At 45.4% G+C, this 18,439-nt stretch overlaps 1 protein-coding gene across 10 annotated transcripts in view; it reads left to right on the top strand.

The window, feature by feature from the left end:
• LOC137316085 (extracellular sulfatase Sulf-1-like) overlaps positions 1-18,439 on the top strand; it is a 441,788-nt gene that overhangs the window by 394,017 nt on the left and 29,332 nt on the right. For 9 of the 10 annotated variants that reach the window (XM_067980325.1, XM_067980324.1, XM_067980323.1 and 6 more), the window contains 6 exons: positions 7,787-7,997; positions 10,948-11,191; positions 11,375-11,471; positions 12,117-12,211; positions 14,921-14,995; positions 16,533-16,705. In XM_067980325.1, the coding sequence (XP_067836426.1) occupies positions 7,787-7,997; positions 10,948-11,191; positions 11,375-11,471; positions 12,117-12,211; positions 14,921-14,995; positions 16,533-16,705 (895 nt within the window). The remainder of the gene's footprint in view (positions 1-7,786; positions 7,998-10,947; positions 11,192-11,374; positions 11,472-12,116; positions 12,212-14,920; positions 14,996-16,532; positions 16,706-18,439) is intronic. The other variant, XM_067980327.1, reaches the window with a different exon arrangement.

Consider the following 18,439-nt stretch of genomic DNA (forward strand, 5'->3'; position numbering starts at 1 on the left):
ACGAAGGAGCTAAGCTCCGAAAGCTTATGATTTAAAATAAAGCTGTTGGACTATAACCTGGTGTTGTACGACTCTGTACATTTGTCCACCCCAGTCCATCACCGGCATCTCCACTTCATTTTAACTGTTGCAGTCTGTGTCATTAAGGTACTCTCACAATGCCGTTAGGTTGGGAGTTCGAGGATTTTGACCCAGCGATGACTTGGAACAGTGAAATATGTCCAAGTCAGGATGGTGTGTGACTTAGAGAGGTATTTGAAGGTGGTGGTGTTCCCATGCACCTACTTCTCTTTGTTCTTCTAGGTGGTGAAGGTTGTGGGTTTAGGAGATGCCGCTGAAGAAGCCTTGGCGAGTTGCTGCAGTGCATCCTATAGATAGTAAACACTGACGGTATGGAAATGGGGCCCCATCGTGAAAATTGATCATTGCTTATGAATGTGGACAGCCATCTGTTTCGCAAGAATAATACCTACAGGAGTTGTCTATGTGGAGCTTGAGCAGTACACATTGAAGGACATTTAGGAGGGATACTGAAGTGGACAGGAAAGGATCTGGTAGTGGTAATGCAAGTTGGGGTAAATCATATGAGAATTAAAAAGGGGGCCTTAAAAGTCACATGCACCAGAATTGTTTCAAAATTGAAAGACAGGGGATATAAAGTCATGTTCTCCAGTGGTTCAATCAGATTTGGTAAATTTAATGCACAATCGCATCTTCACCCAGTGCATAAGGGAAGCCACGAGAAGCAATGCTAATCTTTACCTAGTATTCATAAATGACCCAAACAGCATACAGAAAATAGATGCACCGGGTTCATTGACAACAAAATGATTAAATTCAATATGATCTGCGATTCAGAAATTCCAAAGATGAAGAGCCAGGTATTTAAATTTAAAAGGGCTAACTTCAAAGAAATGAAGGAACAACTCAAGCAAATTGATTGGGGGAGGAGTTGAGGAGAGGTGCAACACTTTAAAGGATTAATGCCAAGTATGCAGGACACATACATACCCTAATATATCAGTAAACACATCAAAGGTGAAATAAAGAATAAAAATTACATCTACAATTTCTGCAGGGAGAAAGGAGAGGGCGTTCGCTGGGATGAATATAGGAACATGCATGAACACATTAAAAGTATAACCTCAGGGGCAAATAGAGTCCTAGAAAAACATAGCTGAAAAAGGCAAGACAACAGAAACTTCTTTCAGTACTTCAACAGTAAGAAGGTCATCAGGGAAGAAGTGAGATGCTAACCAGCTGGAAACAGAATGAGCATGAAAGAAAGAAACAACGTGTATTTATATAGCACCTTTCACAATCTCAGAATTCCCCAAAGCGCTTCAAAGTCAATTAAATACTTTTGGAATGTAGTCACTGTTGATGTATAGGGAAGTGCAGTAGCTAATTTGTACACAGCAAGGTCCCACAAACAGCAATGAGGTAAATGACTAGATAATCTGTTTTAATGATGTTGGTTGAGGGATAAATATTGGCCAGGATACTGAGAGAACTCACCCGTTCTTCTTCAAATAGTGCCATGGGATCTTTTAAATCCACCCAAAAATGCCTCAGTTTTACATATTATCTGAAAGACACCTCCTGCACTTCAGTACTCCCTTTTGTTACTGCACTGGAGTGTCAACCTAGATTATACACTCAATTACTGGAGTGGGGCTTGAACCTGCAGTTTTCTGACCCTGAGGTGAGAGTGCTATCACTGAACCAAGACTGACACCGTAATATCACAGTAAACATTTGAATGATTACTTCCTCTTTGTGTTCACAAGGAACGGTATGAGCAATATGCCCTCCCCAAGCAGACAAAACCTAGGCAAAATTAATGGCTTTAATATACATGGAAGTCCTAGACAAGCTTAAAGGGCTGGAAACCAATAAATCCCCAGGGATAGATGGTATTTATCCTAGAGTGTTGAGAAAAATTAGAGAGGAGATATGCAAGGCATTAACAATCATAATGAGGGAGCCACTGGACACTGGGGAGGTACCAGTGGATTATAAACGTGGTGCCCAAATTCAAAAGCAGTGACAAAACAGACACAGGCAACCACAGACCCATCAATCTGACTTCAATTCCATGTAAAATATTGGAATTGATTATCAAGAGTAAACTGGAGGATCTTTTGTATCACAATAACCTAGTAAACTGGAGCTAACATGGATTCAGAAGGGGACAGTCCTGTCTGTACAATCTCCTTGACTTCTTTGCAGAAGTGACACTCCGAGTGAATAACTTGCTATGTGTTATACCTAGGCCAGGATATTAGTGGGGAGGTGGGATGGCAAGGGCGGGGGTGGCGGGGTGGGGGGGTGATTGGGCGCGTGGGCAACGTGCCCAATAAAATCTGTCCGCTCCCCACGCGATCGCTGGTCAATTGGAGCCACTTAACGTGGCTTCCAGGTTTGCCGTTCGAATGCTGCGCAGCGGGCGGACTGCGCACCCGCATCACAGGCTGTCTGCTGAAGGAGCTCTACTTAAAGGGGCAGTCCTCCAATGGCTGCTCCTGGAGCAAAATCCCAAACAACACAGAGGGGAAAGGCTGCTCCTAGATTTAGTGATGCCTCACTCCAGGTGCTACTGGATAGGATGAGGAGGAGGAGGGATGTGTTCTACCCGGCGGACAGGAGGAAGTGGCCTGCCTCTGGCACCAAGAAAACCTGGCTCGAGGTGGCAGAGGAGGTCACCAGCAGCAGTAACATCTCCCGCACCTGGATCCAGTGCAGGAAGCGTCTCAATGACCTAACTAGGTCAGCCAAAGTGAGTTCACTTACTCATTCTCCTACATTCCGTCTTCCATATTACTGCCCCCACACCCCCAACTCATTCTGTACTGCCAACACTACTCTATCACATCACTCCTCACACCCACTGAAAGCTCATCCTCAACTTATCTGCACTTCCTCACCACTTCTTAACCTTCCCATTACTCACCCCACCACAACCACTCAACCAAATCCTCATACAATGCCATGGCTCTGTCTCACACTCACCCTCTGATGCATCTCTTTCACGGTCAGCCACACCCAAACCAATGCATTCATCAGTTGGCCATGTCACCATCACTCACTCATGCGTCTGTTCTTTCTCCCCTTATAGGAGAAGAGAGCCCAGAATGCACGGGAGAGGGCGAGGACCGGAGGGGGGCCACAACAAATCGTCGTCCTTACAGACGCGGAACAGGAGGCGCTGGAGATGAGCCGCACCCTTGAGGGCCTGTCTGTCCGGAACACTGAGACTGGCACCCGACAAACGTCTGGTGACTGAACTTTAACATTTAGCACACACAATATGAATTGATATTAACATGCCTCGCCACCTTCAGCACCTCAGTATGCTCATCGCAACATGACACATCTATGATGATGCTTAATATTGCCTTTTGTTCTCTTACAGGGCCTTCAGCGATCGCTGTGATGGCAGAGGGCAATTCCTCAAAAGACCTACCGACCTCTGAGGGTGCACCGTCACATCTGAGTGAGCCATCCACTAGCGCAGATACACACACCTCGGTGGGTCCCAGTCCACAGTTAGTTGGGGTCGCACATGGTGAGTTGCCACACATGTGAGCACGAGCAGACACTGCTGGCACGGGCAGCTGTGGAGAGTCTGCGTCGGTGGGAGCACTCCTCTCCAGGCTCTGCTCAGCTGGACACAAATGTTGAACCCTGGAGGCCATCCATGAAAAGGAGAATGATCGAGGGGCAACAGCACATTTGCGAGGTACTGGAACAGATGCCACGCACGCTCTCCACAATCGCGCAGAGGATGGAGGAGTCCAACTCCTGCATGAGTGGAATGGTGGCACAGGTACAGGAGGGAATCTCTGAGATACTGTCACAGGGATGTGAGGGCATCTCTGAGTCAGTGTCGCGGATAAGTGCGGGAATGTCTGCGATGGAGGGAAGCCTAGCCTCCATGGAGCTTCAAACATGACTCACAAATGAGTCCATTCAGGCCCTGACGACAGCCGTTCGGACTCACGGTGAACAACATTCTGCCGCCTTAAACAGGCAGACAGATACACTAGACGCCACTCAAAGCGCTCCCAGGTCTCACCCGTTGCCCCTCTCTCAACCAGTACCCACAAGGCTGCCTCTTCTCCAGGTGGCCGGGTCTGCCCCTGCACAGGTGAAGGTGGAGCAGTCTTTGGAGGGGCCCTCACGGGCATCAAAACCTAAAGGGCATAGGCCCAAAGCATCAAATCAGTCAGAGCATGAACAAGAGCAATCTGCCCCTACCTCTGCTGCAGCTACAGTGGGGAGGCACCACGTAGAAGTAGTCGGAAGCATAAGGCGAAGGTTTTGTAAGCACGAGGGGGATGCACAAGGGTATTTGATGGTTGGTCATGTTTTTTATTTATATTTGCTTTTTGTTAATCGCACATTAAATGTTATTATTGTCACCACTACTGCCACGTCTTGGGCATGCTTGACCGGCTTCTGTAAAAAGGTCCTTTCATGAGGTTCACCATGAACGCCCACACTTGATGCCACCCATTGGGTCACTCTACAGTGGGCGTATGTGCAGGACTGTTTTGTGCAGGGGTGGGGGGGCGGTGCTGGTTTGGACGCTGCTCTATCCAGGTGGTGAGGACTGGACTCTTCACACTGTCTGGTGTTAGGAGAACCGTTCACATGTCAGTGACTCCCTGGCCTCACGAGCAGCCAGGTGAGCCGCTGTTCTGCCCATGGGTTGCTCCTGCTCCTCCTCCTCCTCCTCAATGTGGGTGGCAGATGTGGATGGGGCCTCCTCAAATGGTACCCCTCTCTGTTGCGCCATTTTGTGCAGGGCACAACACACGTCTATAATGTGTCCCACTCTGTCTGGTGCATATTGAAGTGCTCCCCCAGATCGATCAAGGCACCTGAAACGCATCTTGAGCAGCCCTATAGCACGCTCAATTGTAGACCCAGTAGCGATGTGGCTGTCATTATATCGATGCTGTTGCTCGGTGGTGGGGTTCCTCAGAGGTGTCATGAGCCATGTGTGCAGGGGGTATCCCTTGTCTCCGAGGAGCCAGCCCTTGCAGGTGTTAGGTGCGTAGAAGAGGGGCCGGGATGTTAGACTCCCGGAGGATGAAGGAATCATGGCAGCTGCCAGGGTATCTGGCGCACAAGTGAAGGAATCTCTTGTGGTGGTCACAGATGAGCTGAGTGTTGATGGAGTGATAGCCCTTCCTGTTGATGAACAGTCCTGGCTAGTGTGGAGGTGCTCGTATTGCTGTATGGGTGCAATCGATTACACCCTGCACCCGTGGGAAGCCAGCCACAGCGTGGAATCCCACTGCCCTCTCCGTCTGGCTGAGGTCGTCCATGGGGAAATTGACGTAGTGCGAGGCTCTGCGAAACAAGCCGTCGGTGACCTGCCTTATGCACTTGTGTGCAGACGACTGAGAGACTCCGGCGATGTCCCCGGTGGCACCCTGGAACGATCCGGAGGCGAAGAAGTTGAGGGCAGTGGTGACTTTGACAGCGACAGGTAAGGAGATGCTGCTCGACCCAGCCGGGAGCAGCTCAGCATGAAGGAGGCTGCAGATGTCTGCGACCACCTGACAACTGACTCTGAGCCTCCATATGCACTGCTCCTCAGAGATGTCCAGGATGCTGAGCCTCGGTCTGTAGACCCTGTGGCGAGGGTAGTGCCTCCTGCGATGTTGCTCTCTCTGTTGTTGCCCTCCGTGCTCTTGTGCAGGTCCCTGTGGCACGGCACTGTGTTGTGGAGCTTCTCGTAGCGGAGGTGGACGTCGTGCCTGGAGAGGCTGGTGATGTTGCTCGTCCTCAGATGAAGTGGTGAATGCAGCCATGGCACCCCCCCATCCTGATGGTGTGAGTTTGAGGGGGTCCGCAAAGTAGGTAAATATGTTTGCACAGCAGAGTTTTGGGTGGAAAGTAAGAATTTTGAGTGGAAACACAAAGGTCTTGCAGCCAAAACTTTTCCTGAAGTGACAGAGTGCCCTGCTGCAATAAATGAGGTTTTCTCCCCACCTGTCAAATAATCATTTGCATCTCCCACTGGCTGCTGGCTGAAACGCGTCTGTTGCAACAGGGAGTGTTTCCCACAGCACGGGAAACACACTGAGGATCCTTCAAAATCGCACCCCTGCCAAAATGTCTAGTCAATCAAGTAGTTCAAGTACTTTAACTATCTGACAAACTATGGAAATTATACTCCCGTATTCGGGAGGTGCATGCGCACCTGGACGCTTCACTGGGGAACCCAGAAGTCAGCGGGTTGGATCCTGGCTCTGAACCCGCTCCGGATTTTAGCAATTTTCGGAGCCCCCCCACCCCCAATGCACCCACTCCGTCATCCAAATATCAGCCCCCTTGACTTCCAAAAAGCATTTGGCAAAGTTCCATATAAATGACTACTAGTCAAGCAAAAAGCTATGAGGCTTTAGGGAAAATCTTGGGAATGAATGAGAAATTGGCTGAAAGGAAGAAAACAGCAGAAGAATTATGTCAGGGTTGGGGGAGGTACCAAGTATCAATGACTTGAATTCAGAAGATTAAAGAAAATTGGTACAATTTGCAGATGATAATAAACTAGGAGGGGCAGTACAATCAGAGGAAACAGCACAAACACTTTAAAAAATGTAAGTGGGCAGAAAATAGCAGATAAAATGAAATTCAGACAGGTGTAAAGTACTGCACATAGAAAGGAAAAATGAGCTCCATGAATGAAATGTGACGAGCATGTCATACTGGATTCAAGTGCAGGTAGAGGTATCTGATAAAAAGAAAGAGTTAGAGATTTCTGATAAAAAGATTAAACAATACTTTCTAAACTTTAAAATTTGGTTATTTTGCTGAAATAGGTGACAAAATCAAAATTGGAAGCACTCAGCCTTTAATTTTATTTTGCCCCTTATTTGCCCACAGGATCCTGAGTACGGCTAGAAAGTATGTACCATACATGCAGGTAACATTGCCTAACTGTAGCCATGCAGTAAAGTATTGCAGCCGGCAATGGCAATGTGGATGGCTTTCAGCATCACTTTGGTTTATCTGGACTCCAGTGGACAAATGTGTACAATGTTGAAGCAGTCTTAGTACTAAGAACAGTGTGGACAATGCGGTCGTGTGGTACTGGCATTCCAAAATAGGGATTTAGACAATGTGCTGTCTGTACAGTAGCAGTGCCCACTTTCTCCGCCAAACATACATTTCAACTAACCTTCAGGTGTTTAGTGTCGCTACTAGGGCCCCAAAATTACATTGTGCTAGTGCAAATGCTTAACACGTTTGTCTGAAATTCCTTCCTTGGCTATTCAGTGGTGAATTACTTTAAATGATGTGGAGATGCCGGTGATGGACTGGGGTGGACAAATGTAAGGAATCTTATAACACCAGATTATAGTCCAACAGTTTTATTTGAAAATCACAAGCTTTCGGAGATTATCTCCTTCGTTAGGTGAGTGAGTGAATGAGAGGTTCTCAAATCGCATATCTTATATTAGATATGCGATTTGAGAACCTCTCATTCACTCACTCACCTGACGAAGGAGATAATCTCCGAAAGCTTGTGATTTTCAAATAAAACTGTTGGACTATAACCTGGTGTTATAAGATTCCTTACTTTAAATGAGTTAATAAGCGTTTGTACACCAATATCGCACAGTGTAATTCCAAGGCCTAGATCTACATCTTAATTAGTATTAAAAAGAAATACATACAATAAAGAGAAAAGCATTTTTAGATTGATTATGTGATAGTTCTTTTGTGTGATAAAAGTGGCTTGTAACCTCTTGCTATCTGTTGTCAGAAATGGCAGTGCGTTGAAGATGCTGCAGGCAAACTTCGACTCCACAAGTGCAAAGGGACAACCAAGGTACCTGCTGGCAGCAAGAAAAGTAGAAGCCTGCGTGCTCAGACCTACAGCAGTAACGACTGTGAGTGCTCGGACAGTAGCTACAGGATGAGTCAGGCTGAGAGAAGGAACCAGAGACAATTCCTCAGGATCCACAACACTCACAGTGAGTATGGAGCAACCTGTGGCCTCGAATTAACTATCAAGCGGCCCTTTGGAAATGGTCCTTTGGTGCCATCTAGTGGTTTACAGCCATCACCATCATGTTAGATTTAAGAGCTAATGAGAATTGGATGAAGCGAAACAATAGAATCTTGGCGAGAGATGAAGATTAACGTGATAACTCATTTTTCATCGAGTATAAAACCTTTTGCTGAATTTAACAAACTCAGGATGTAATTTTGTTACCAGCAGTGAATAGTGTTAACACTGCTCTAAACTGTGATCAGACTAGAACTATTGATCCTGCTTTTTCCCTGTATTTTCATTCAGATTTTCTTATATATTTTCTTGTGAAAGCAATTAGCAACACAATAGCAAGTGCATAGACAATGCCATTTCCCATCCTTTCCTTTATGTGTGTTTTTAGTCATGTGATTACAGGTTTTTACAAATATGATATTGTAATATTTATAGCTTACTGTTTACACTGGTGCTGCTTCTCTTTGCTGTTTTCTATCTGACTGTTCATTTCTGCTATTTGTGTTACTTTTCCTCTCCTGTTGTTTCTCTGACTCTCTCCTTAATTTAACATTTCTCTACTGTTTCTTTTTTTTAATTCATTTTTATATTAAACAATCCTTTTTCCCCTTCTTTTTCTATCTTATTTCATGTAATTAAGAAAGTAGAACACAAAACCCAATGAAGCCACCTCAGCACTGCATCTGAGCACTGAGCGAATGGCTGATGGATTTTGTGGCACTGGCTGTATTCCAAGACCAGGCTTTATGGTTGTCCACTATCTGCTTTGTAGCGACACCCAACTTTACTGCAAACTTCTATTTAACTTTACCTTGTAGTGTTAGCTGTAACGTCTAGATCAGGTCCTTCTTTGCTTTCCTTCCCTTATATTCTTTTCCTTTACTCTGTCCCACTCTCTAGTGTCTGATAATTATACCTGATGGAAGTTTATTCCACATCTCTATCCACAGTCATGCCACGTCTGTTGCTTTCTATCCTTTTCCTGGTTCCTTTAACACAGGTCTGATAATCCCTGCTCTTCGTGTTACATTGGGACTACCCCAGCCTCTATCATGCTTTGAAATCAGTCCATTACACAATGTAGAACAGAACAGTTTTAGTTTCAGACTGGGAAAGCCCTGACTCCCACTGCAGACTGAGATAGTCCTGACTCCCACTGCAGACTGGAATAGTCCTGACTCCCACTGCAGACTGGGATAGCCCTGACTCCCACTGCAGACTGGGATAGTCCTGACTCCCACTGCAGACTGGGAAAGCCCTGACTCCCACTGCAGACTGGGATAGTCCTGACTCCCACTGCAGACTTGGATAGTCCTGACTCCCACTGCAGACTGGGATAGTCCTGACTCCCACTGCAGACTGAGATAGCCTTGATTCCCAATGAAGACTGGAATAGCCCAGATTCCCACTGCAGACTGGAATAGCCCAGATTCCCACTGCAGACTGGAATAGCCCTGACTCCCACTGCAGACTGGAATAGCCCTGACTCCCACTGCAGACTGGAATAGCCCTGACTCCCACTGCAGACTGGAATAGCCCTGACTCCCACTGCAGACTGGGATAGCCCTGACTCCCACTGCAGACTGGGATAGCCCTGACTCCCACTGCAGACTGGGATAGCCCTGACTCCCACTGCAGACTGGAATAGCCCTGACTCCCACTGCAGACTGGAATAGCCCTGACTCCCACTGCAGACTGGAATAGCCCTGACTCCCACTGCAGACTGGAATAGCCCTGACTCCCATTGTAACTACTGATGCAGCTGAGATCAGCTAACTCGATATAGATTGGGGGTCTAGCCTAGGTGGTTCAGGTCTGTATGGCCTAACGCTAAACAGAACGATGATTTCACACAGAAGACCATCAGGGGAGCTGTATATTTATTTAAAATCATGAAATCTTGCGACTGTCGTGTTGCTCTTTGTAAAAATTCAATGATGCAAAATTTCTACAGTGTATTGCTGCAGAGAGAAAGGAGATGGATATTTCTTGCATAATATAAAGGCAGTTTTAAGCACAGTGATTTGCATGTCAGACACCCATCTGGCCAAAAAAAAGCATAAAATATTACTTTCACTGAGAAGGCTTTTCTGCAGGAGGTGGTGCCCTGTACATCTGTTACTGATCAGTAAGTCTACAGTTACAGTAAATCCTCTGATCACACTCAAGCTCATAGCACTGTGTACTGAATAGTGACAGCTGGCCCAGGCAAAGGACCTTCCAAAAGCACACTGGGCTCCCAGCAGAGGGTCACCAATAGGAATTCAGCCTCAGCTATCATTTTAACTCTGCCGCAATCATTGGACATGGAAAAGCCACGTGGTGTGAGCCAACTGATTAATACCGAGGTCTGTGGCCACACCATTCTGCCCTCTCTTTGTGTCAGCAGTTGAAAGAGGTGGAAAAAAGTGGGGAAGATAAATGTTAAGAAATAATGACCAGGCCACAGGCCTGGATTTCCCAACAGACAGGTAACAGCAGGTATTTTTTTTATTCGTTCATGGAATGTGGGCGTCGCTGGCGAGGCCAGCATTTATTGCCCATCCCTAATTGCCCTTGAGAAGGTGGTGGTGAGCCGCCTTCTTGAACCGCTGCAGTCCGTGTGGTGACGGTTCTCCCACAGTGCTGTTAGGAAGGGAGTTCCAGGTTTCTGTAAATGGTAACTCTGCTTCGACCTGCTTTTGGCATTTTCTACATCTGGTAACTGTCCTATGTCTGGCATCCTAGCTCCTACTCTCACCGCGATTTGAGCAGGCTACTAGAGCCCTTCCTCACCAAGGATAGCCATGCCTGTGTGAGGCAGCATAAAAAATTTGTGCTTTCAAAAGAGCTGACTGTTTTCACAGCTCCCTGCCGATTTGTGTTCGTATAATTAGTGGCAATCTGTATTAAAGTGCACTTTCCCTTCCAAACAGAATTTAAACATCGTTTCATTCGCACTCGACCAATCCGCTCCGTAGCAGTCGAATTAGAAGGTGAGATTTATGATATTGACCTGGACATTGAAGAACTTGAGTCGCTGATGCCAAAAAATATTAGCACGGGCTATTACCGAGAGGAAACCCCAGCTGAAGAGGGAGATGAGGACAATGACATGATTGCAGAGGATAGCAGTAATGCTGATGGATCAGTGCTAGATTCAGTCAAAGTCACACACAAGTAAGTCTGGCTTACTTACTGAACAATCTAGTTTTCCAATGCAGCAGCATACCTTGAAGGTAATATGCCCCGAACATTTTGTGTTTAAACATTTTTAAAAACCCCTGGCTTGACCTATTGATTTTGCTGAGCTATATCACTGATGTGCTCTTTTTTTTTTCTTTAATTATTTCTTTCCTGAAGGTGTTACATTCTTGCCAATGACACAGTGCATTGTGAGAAAGAGCTGTATCAGTCAGCTAGAGCATGGAAGGACCACAAGAGCTACATAGACAAAGAGGTTAGATAATGTTACTGGAGAGAGTTTTCGCGTCAGCGGTCAGCAGACGTTACCAATGACAGGCGAGATTTTTGGCCACTGCTATTTCCCATTGCCAATACTAGAGGAATGCCAATGAATGGCTGAATAACACTGGCAGAAAATGAACAGATGGATGTCTTAGTTCAGCAGTAAAGTACAGGCTGGAAGCTTTTTATACATTTGTAAAATGAATCTTGATCAACCCTCTTGTTGCTGTGACGGAGCCACAGCTTTAGCTTCATGGAGGACAAAACTCCAGGTATTTTTGGAGGGCATTTTTAGAAAAAACATCTCGATTTATTGGCTGGAGTAGTAGGACGAGCAGGTTTAAATTTCCCTTAATACCATTCCAGTATTGAAGTTAGAAAATTAAGAGCCGATGGCAATTACCATGGACGTGCTCCTGATTAACATAAAATTCCCACATGAGTACTAAGACATCACTGCTTCTACAGGCACCAGTGGAAATTGAATTTATCGGGTGGAAGCTAGATACTGTCATTGGAAAAATCAGACAGTAGAGACACCCTCGACCCAAAAATGACCCCATCGTAATTAATGAAATCAAGTTTTCGGTGATTTTGAAGCTAGAAAAGAAATATTTTCTTTGGCTCTCAATTGTAGATTGAAGCTCTTCAAGACAAAATAAAGAATCTGAGAGAAGTGAGAGGTCACCTCAAAAGAAAAAAACCTGAGGAATGTGACTGCAACAGGAAAAGGTCTGTTTAATTAATGTGCTGTGTGAACAGCCACTTTTTTTAATCTTAAAGGATAATTTTCCTCTGCCAAATTTTCCTCTGCCTTACTCCTGGGCAACACTTATTTGCTGAGTGCAAAGCAGAGGAAAAGGAATGGAGACCCGTGACACCAGAACTTTGCCCCCTTTGCATTACCTGGGGATCTCTAGAGTGGGGAATAGAGAACTTGAGCTGGGAGAGACATAACAACGCCTCATTTTCTTGTCTCAGTGCTGGGAAGACATCCATTAGGAAGTTAGCCCAGAGAATTAGGCCTTAGGTCTTCTGCCCAGCCTCACTCAGATCTTGAGGCAACAAGGATATTGGGGGGGGGGGGGAAGGTCCTAGGAAGGTAAGTGCCCTTTATCTCAGGCTCTGCACTGGAGCTTTGGGGCTGGAGGCCTTCCGGCTGCTTTTTTTGGGCAGGAGCTGTAAGTCCCATGTCAGTGGTCATTATCACTACTGCATGCTTCTGAGGCCTGCAGCAGCAGTTGACTTTCCTCCCCCACTTACAAGTGCTAGACCCTGCTAGGGGGCAAGCCTGCGATGGGGGAACGCCTTGCCTATTAAAATAACCTGAACCCAGAAATACAGGTGATGTCAGGCGGAGTGTGCTTCGGATGCATTCCGCCTGGCGACCACCCAGGTGGAGGAGGGGAGGAAATTGCTTATGGTCAGGGTGCACTTCAATCCACTTTTCTTTAATTGCCTTTATTATAAAGATATAAGTTAAAATCGCTGTGAACCTCTATTTACTAATAGTTTTATTTCTAAATTTTATAAATCGCATTGCCCGAGATGGTGGACATGTGGGCAACCCACATCTGGCTCTCTGAGTATTCCACTCTGAATGAGTCGGTAATGGGTTTGTGACAGTGACATAAATAATATCCACTCTGTTCACAGGATGTCTGGAGAAAGCCTTTTGGCCCAACTTAGTTCCTAATCCACAAAGATCCCTTCAGTCCCCCCTCTGCATCATCTAATTGCTTTTTAAAATAATTGCATGGTTTTTACCACCACTATGCCACCCAGAGGTCCATTCCATGTGTTGATCACTTTTTTGTGAAGAAGAATTGAATTTCCTGACATCAGTCCTAATTTGCCATTTACTAGTTTGAACCTGTGTCTCTTTGTCCTATTCTCGCAATTTAGCCTGAAGTAATTTTCTGGATCTACCTTTTCATATTGTTCAATATCTTATCTACTTCTATAGATTACTTCTCAGTCACTTTTGAGACTGAGAAGCTCAAGATTCTCCAGTCTTCAAACCTCATACTTTATTCCGTTGACCCTGGGGAGCAGCCTCGTGATTCTTGCCTCCAGGGCTTGAATGTCCCATTTGCATCTCGGTGATCAGAACTGAACTTAGTATTTAAGTGTGATGTAACCAGAGCACTATATGACATCCTCTGACTTGTACTCTACTGTTTTGGCGATATAGTTAAGCGTTCTATTTGCTTGGTTGATTGCTGCTTTGCAGTAGTTAGACATATTTAACATCGAGTCAACTAAGATCCCTGGATTTCTTTCATCTTCATCTGTAGTTATTTTAGCACCATTCACGGAGCACATGTATTGCCCATTTTTTCTTCCTAGGTGCATTACTTAAGTTTCATCCAATTTGTTCCGTCCAGTTGCATATTTTGTCCAATTCATTTTGTATTTTCTGAGCTGCCTCCTAAGATTCAACTGCCCACCTAGTTTGCTATCATCTACAAATTTGAACAATTTGCATTGAGTTTCTCGATCCAAGTCATTCACTCCATCCTGAAACGCCCCGACTGAGATCAGGGAATCATCATGTAGAAAATCATGGGGCAAGAATCCTAAGTTTTACCACTCCAAGAGCATACTTCTGGTGTTGAATACCAGTCCAGGTGGCTACAAGTAGTTACACAAGACTGTGGGGGTGATTTTTTGCCCCTGTTTTCAGATGGGAATGGGGTGATAACAGGCCAAAAATCGCAGTGCAGTTACCGTCCATTCCTACCGTGATATTGGAATGTGCCAGGAAACAGGCGGGAGCCTACTTACAAAATGCAAATTGAGGTCCTACATTGTATTTTAGTCTTCCACTGGTGCCATCCAATGGAAATGAGCATTGAGCAGCTGAACCAGCAGTACTTAAAGGATTGCTGCAGGCTGCACAGAAAAATTATTTTAAAAAGTTTGGCCAATGATATTTGTGGGGCCAGGTGGAGTACGCTTCTCTTGGGGCCACAAAAATCTTCCGTGCACTGCCGGTCCCTCCATGACCCTCTCTCGAGATTGCCTTTCCTCACGTCAACATCATTGGGCCCACTGCCCACCTAAGTTGCATGCTAATTGAAAATTGCCCCCACTTTGTGTATTTCCTTCAGTACTGCCTCTCTGCAGGGAGGCACATCACCTGAAGGACATGGCCAAGACTGGGAACTCATGAGGCCCAACCATTGTCCTCCTCCTCAATGGCAAAGTGTTTTGTTTCAAAGGATTTGGAATAAAATATGGGACATGTTAAATAGCTGCTAAAACTGAAGTGAGTGGGTTGAGTCTTCCCTCTTCCGGTTCTCCTGGTACTGAAATCAGCATTGATCTGGAAGTATTTAACTTGCTTTTCCTCTGAGCTGATCTCACTGTAGCATTTTTAACTCTTATGAGATTTAACAGTCACAAATGGTGACGCTCCTTTACTTCTATTCAATGTAGTTATTTTAGCAGAGATAAAGGAATGAGAAACCAAGGGAAACTGAAGAACAAGAACAGCCATCTGCATCCCTTCAGGTAGGTGACAGTCTGTTCCAGGGCCAGGACTTTGTGGTGATTATAGTTTTACAGGAGATATTCAAGTCAGAAATGGAGCATGAAACATCTTGGCTTGGAAACTGATTTCAACCTTTTAAAAATGAGTTAAATCACATAGTGTTATTGTTCCCAGTTGCAGTTTCTATTTTTTTTGAAGTGTCATGACTGGAGAATGGAATCACTTTTTTGTACCCAGTGTCAGCAACAAGCAATGCTAAGTCTAGAAATGCACTGGGCAGACAGAGAGTAAACGTCTTCCAGCCTGACCCAACCCAAAAGACAAAGGAGCACCATCCCTGTATCAGAGTTTTTTCTCCTTTTCAAACATCAACCATTCTTGTAAGTTTTTCTGCATGAGGTGCTAGGTTTTGCAGTTATGAATGGTTTTGTGCTAGACTCATGGCCACTAGGAACATGGGTCAGTATGCTCAAGTTCATTTGAAATAGGGCTCTTAAAACCATAGAGAGAGGAGATTATCATCACATCACCCTAGACTGGATTTGAACACAGGATCCAGAAGTGAAAACTCACCATCCCACCAGGCTCACTTTCAGCTTCTATAGCCCCGATTTTAACTCGAGATGAGAGGTCAGCGTGGGGCCACTGATGTGAGGCCTGGGCCATTTTAATTCTCGAGTATCATTAACATAGTTCAGGTCCGATTCCCGCTCAAACCCAGCGAGAATGACTGGGAGGCTGATGGGTGGAGCGGGGCAAACGAAGCAAGAGGCCACCTCTGGGAACATGGGATTGGGAGGCCCAAGGTTTCCATAAGGAGCCCGGAGGAGCACTCCTATTTCTTCTGGCCGATAAGGAAACCATAAAAAACTTTACAGCCTTACCTTTCCAGCCCTCTTCTAGGCCTGCTGCGGCTTGGCATCCAGTGCCAGCTCCACCAACAATGGCAAACAGGAGTGTGGTCAGAAGAGGCCCAGGTAAGTTAGTAAAATTTATACACTTTTTGGTTTCCTTGTGGGCCAGAAGCTGCAGGAGTGCTCTTCCCCATAAGGAAACCTTGGACTACCAGGTTTCCTTGGCACCCCCCCACCCCCGATCGCAATCACCTCCAGTCCACCTGCCCCCCTTTTAAGACCCACTTAAATTAGTGCTGGGGGCCATTCCTTTGAGATCCTGGCGACCACCTCCTGCTGTGAAAAATCCATCTCCTACCCGTTGGCCACCTAGTGATTCCCACCGGGATTGGGCGGGCGTCCATCCTGGAACATGGTAACAAGGCCTGGGTGTTGAAATGGCCAGGGCCTTACGGCGCTGTCATCATGGGCGCTACCCGCTCGACCCAGCTCCCGTACACTGCACTCACACTCCACGTTAAAATTGAGGCTTAAATTTCAGAAGCAATATCGTGCATATTGTTAAAGGCACTGTGTACTGAAGAGGTATGTACTGGAGCCACTACATTGTTAGAACAGCTTAGTGTTATGTAGGCTACTTGTACACTTCTATACATTTTCAAATAACTAATAGGACTGTAACTCCATTACTTAATCTTTTCAGGGAAGTGGCTCAGGAGGTAGACAGTAAACTGCAACTGTTCAAGGAGAATCGGAGAAAGAAGAAAGATCGTAAAATAAAGAAGCGCCTGAGAAAGGGAGATGGCTGCAGCCTGCCTGGTCTCACCTGCTTCACACATAATAATGAGCACTGGCAGACGCCACCTTACTGGAACTGTAAGCAGAGTTTTTTTGCGTATGATACGTTATTAGGATCTTATAGGAGAGGGAACTCGTAGGGGATCCCCACTAGACTGTGTCCGTACATTGATGTTGAATTGGTCTCTTTGATTTTCTCTGCCAGATATTTGCTATGTTTTAGAAATACACGACAAAATGTTAGGCAGTGCCACAGTCAGTCTTTAAAGGGCTAAACTTCTATAACACAAGTCTACAGACACTCCAAACTGACCATGCCGGTGTGACCACTACAGTGTTTGCTTAAGGAAATGGACAGCATACTGGACTCTTCCATACAGTTTGTAAATACATTTATGTTTAAATAGCATAAATAGGCAATCAATAGATAAGCACTTTACCGTTGTTACCCAGAGAGTGGCCACCCCTTCAGTTCTCATGTTGTACCCTCCCGTAAATTCTGCAACAACATTAACCTAAAGTGGTAACTTCACACTAGTCTTTCATACCCAGATATTTTCTTCTCCGCTTTAGTTTTAACAAATTTGTAAACGTGTTTACAAAAACTATGTTTATGGATTCATTAAAATGAATGCAGAGAATACTGGGACTAGTTTTCAAAGTCATTTAAGCACTACTTTTAACTGATATTAGTATTGTTTTCATTTCATTTTAGATAGTTGTGTACATTGAAAATTAAAGTCGGATAAACATAAAATTGAAATTTTTATAAACCAGTATCTTTGCTCTTGTGGATTCAAACTGTCTGAACCCCCCACTGAATTACAACTTCTTTGCTTGCCATAGCTACCCTTGATTCTACACATAGGACCGTTGAAATTTACAGCACAGAAGGAGGCCATTCAGCCCACCGTGTCTGTGCCAGCTCTTTGCTAGAGCAATGCAAAAATAATCCCATTGCCTTGCTGTCTCCCCATAGCCAAAACTTCCTTGGCTTCATATGTTTATCTACTCTTCCTTTAAAGGTGCAATGGTCTCTGCCTCAACAAATCCCTCTAGCAAAGCATTGCATTCTCCAACAACCCTCTATATAAAGAAATTTCTCCTAAGCCCTCTCCTCATTCTTCTTGGTGACTATTTTAAGTTAATGGCCCCTCATCGCTGACTCCCCAGTCAGAGGAAATAATCTATTCACTCTATGAAAACCCTACATCATTTTAAAAACCTCTATTAAATCTCCCTAGTCTTCTCTGCTCCAGTAGAAATAGACCCAGTATTCCAAGCCTTAAAAATAGACCTGGGCCATTTAGGAGTGAAATCAGGAAGTATGTTTTCATACATAGGGTAGTGGAAACCTGGAACTCAATCCCCTGAAAGGCTGTGGATGCTGCGTCAATTGAAGATCGATAGATTTTTGTTGGGTAAGGGTATCAAGGGACATGTGACAAAGGCGATTAAATGGAGTTGAGGTACAGGTCAGCCATAATCTAATTGAATAGTGGAACAGGCTCGAAGGGCTGAATGGGCTTTTTTAAAATTCGTTCATGGGATGTGGGCGTCGCTGGCAAGGCCGGCATTTATTGCCCATCCCTAATTGCCCTCGAGAAGGTGGTGGTGAGCCGCCTTCTTGAACCGTTGCAGTCCGTGTGGTGACGGTTCTCCCACAGTGCTGTTAGGAAGGGAGTTCCAGGATTTTGACCCAGCGACAATGAAGGAACGGCGATATATTTCCAAGTCGGGATGGTGTGTGACTTGGAGGGGAACGTGCAGGTGGTGTTGTTCCCATGCGCCTGCTGCTCTTGTCCTTCTAGC

Source organism: Heptranchias perlo, chromosome 3, assembly GCF_035084215.1.
Source record: "Heptranchias perlo isolate sHepPer1 chromosome 3, sHepPer1.hap1, whole genome shotgun sequence".
Lineage (NCBI taxonomy): Eukaryota > Metazoa > Chordata > Chondrichthyes > Hexanchiformes > Hexanchidae > Heptranchias > Heptranchias perlo.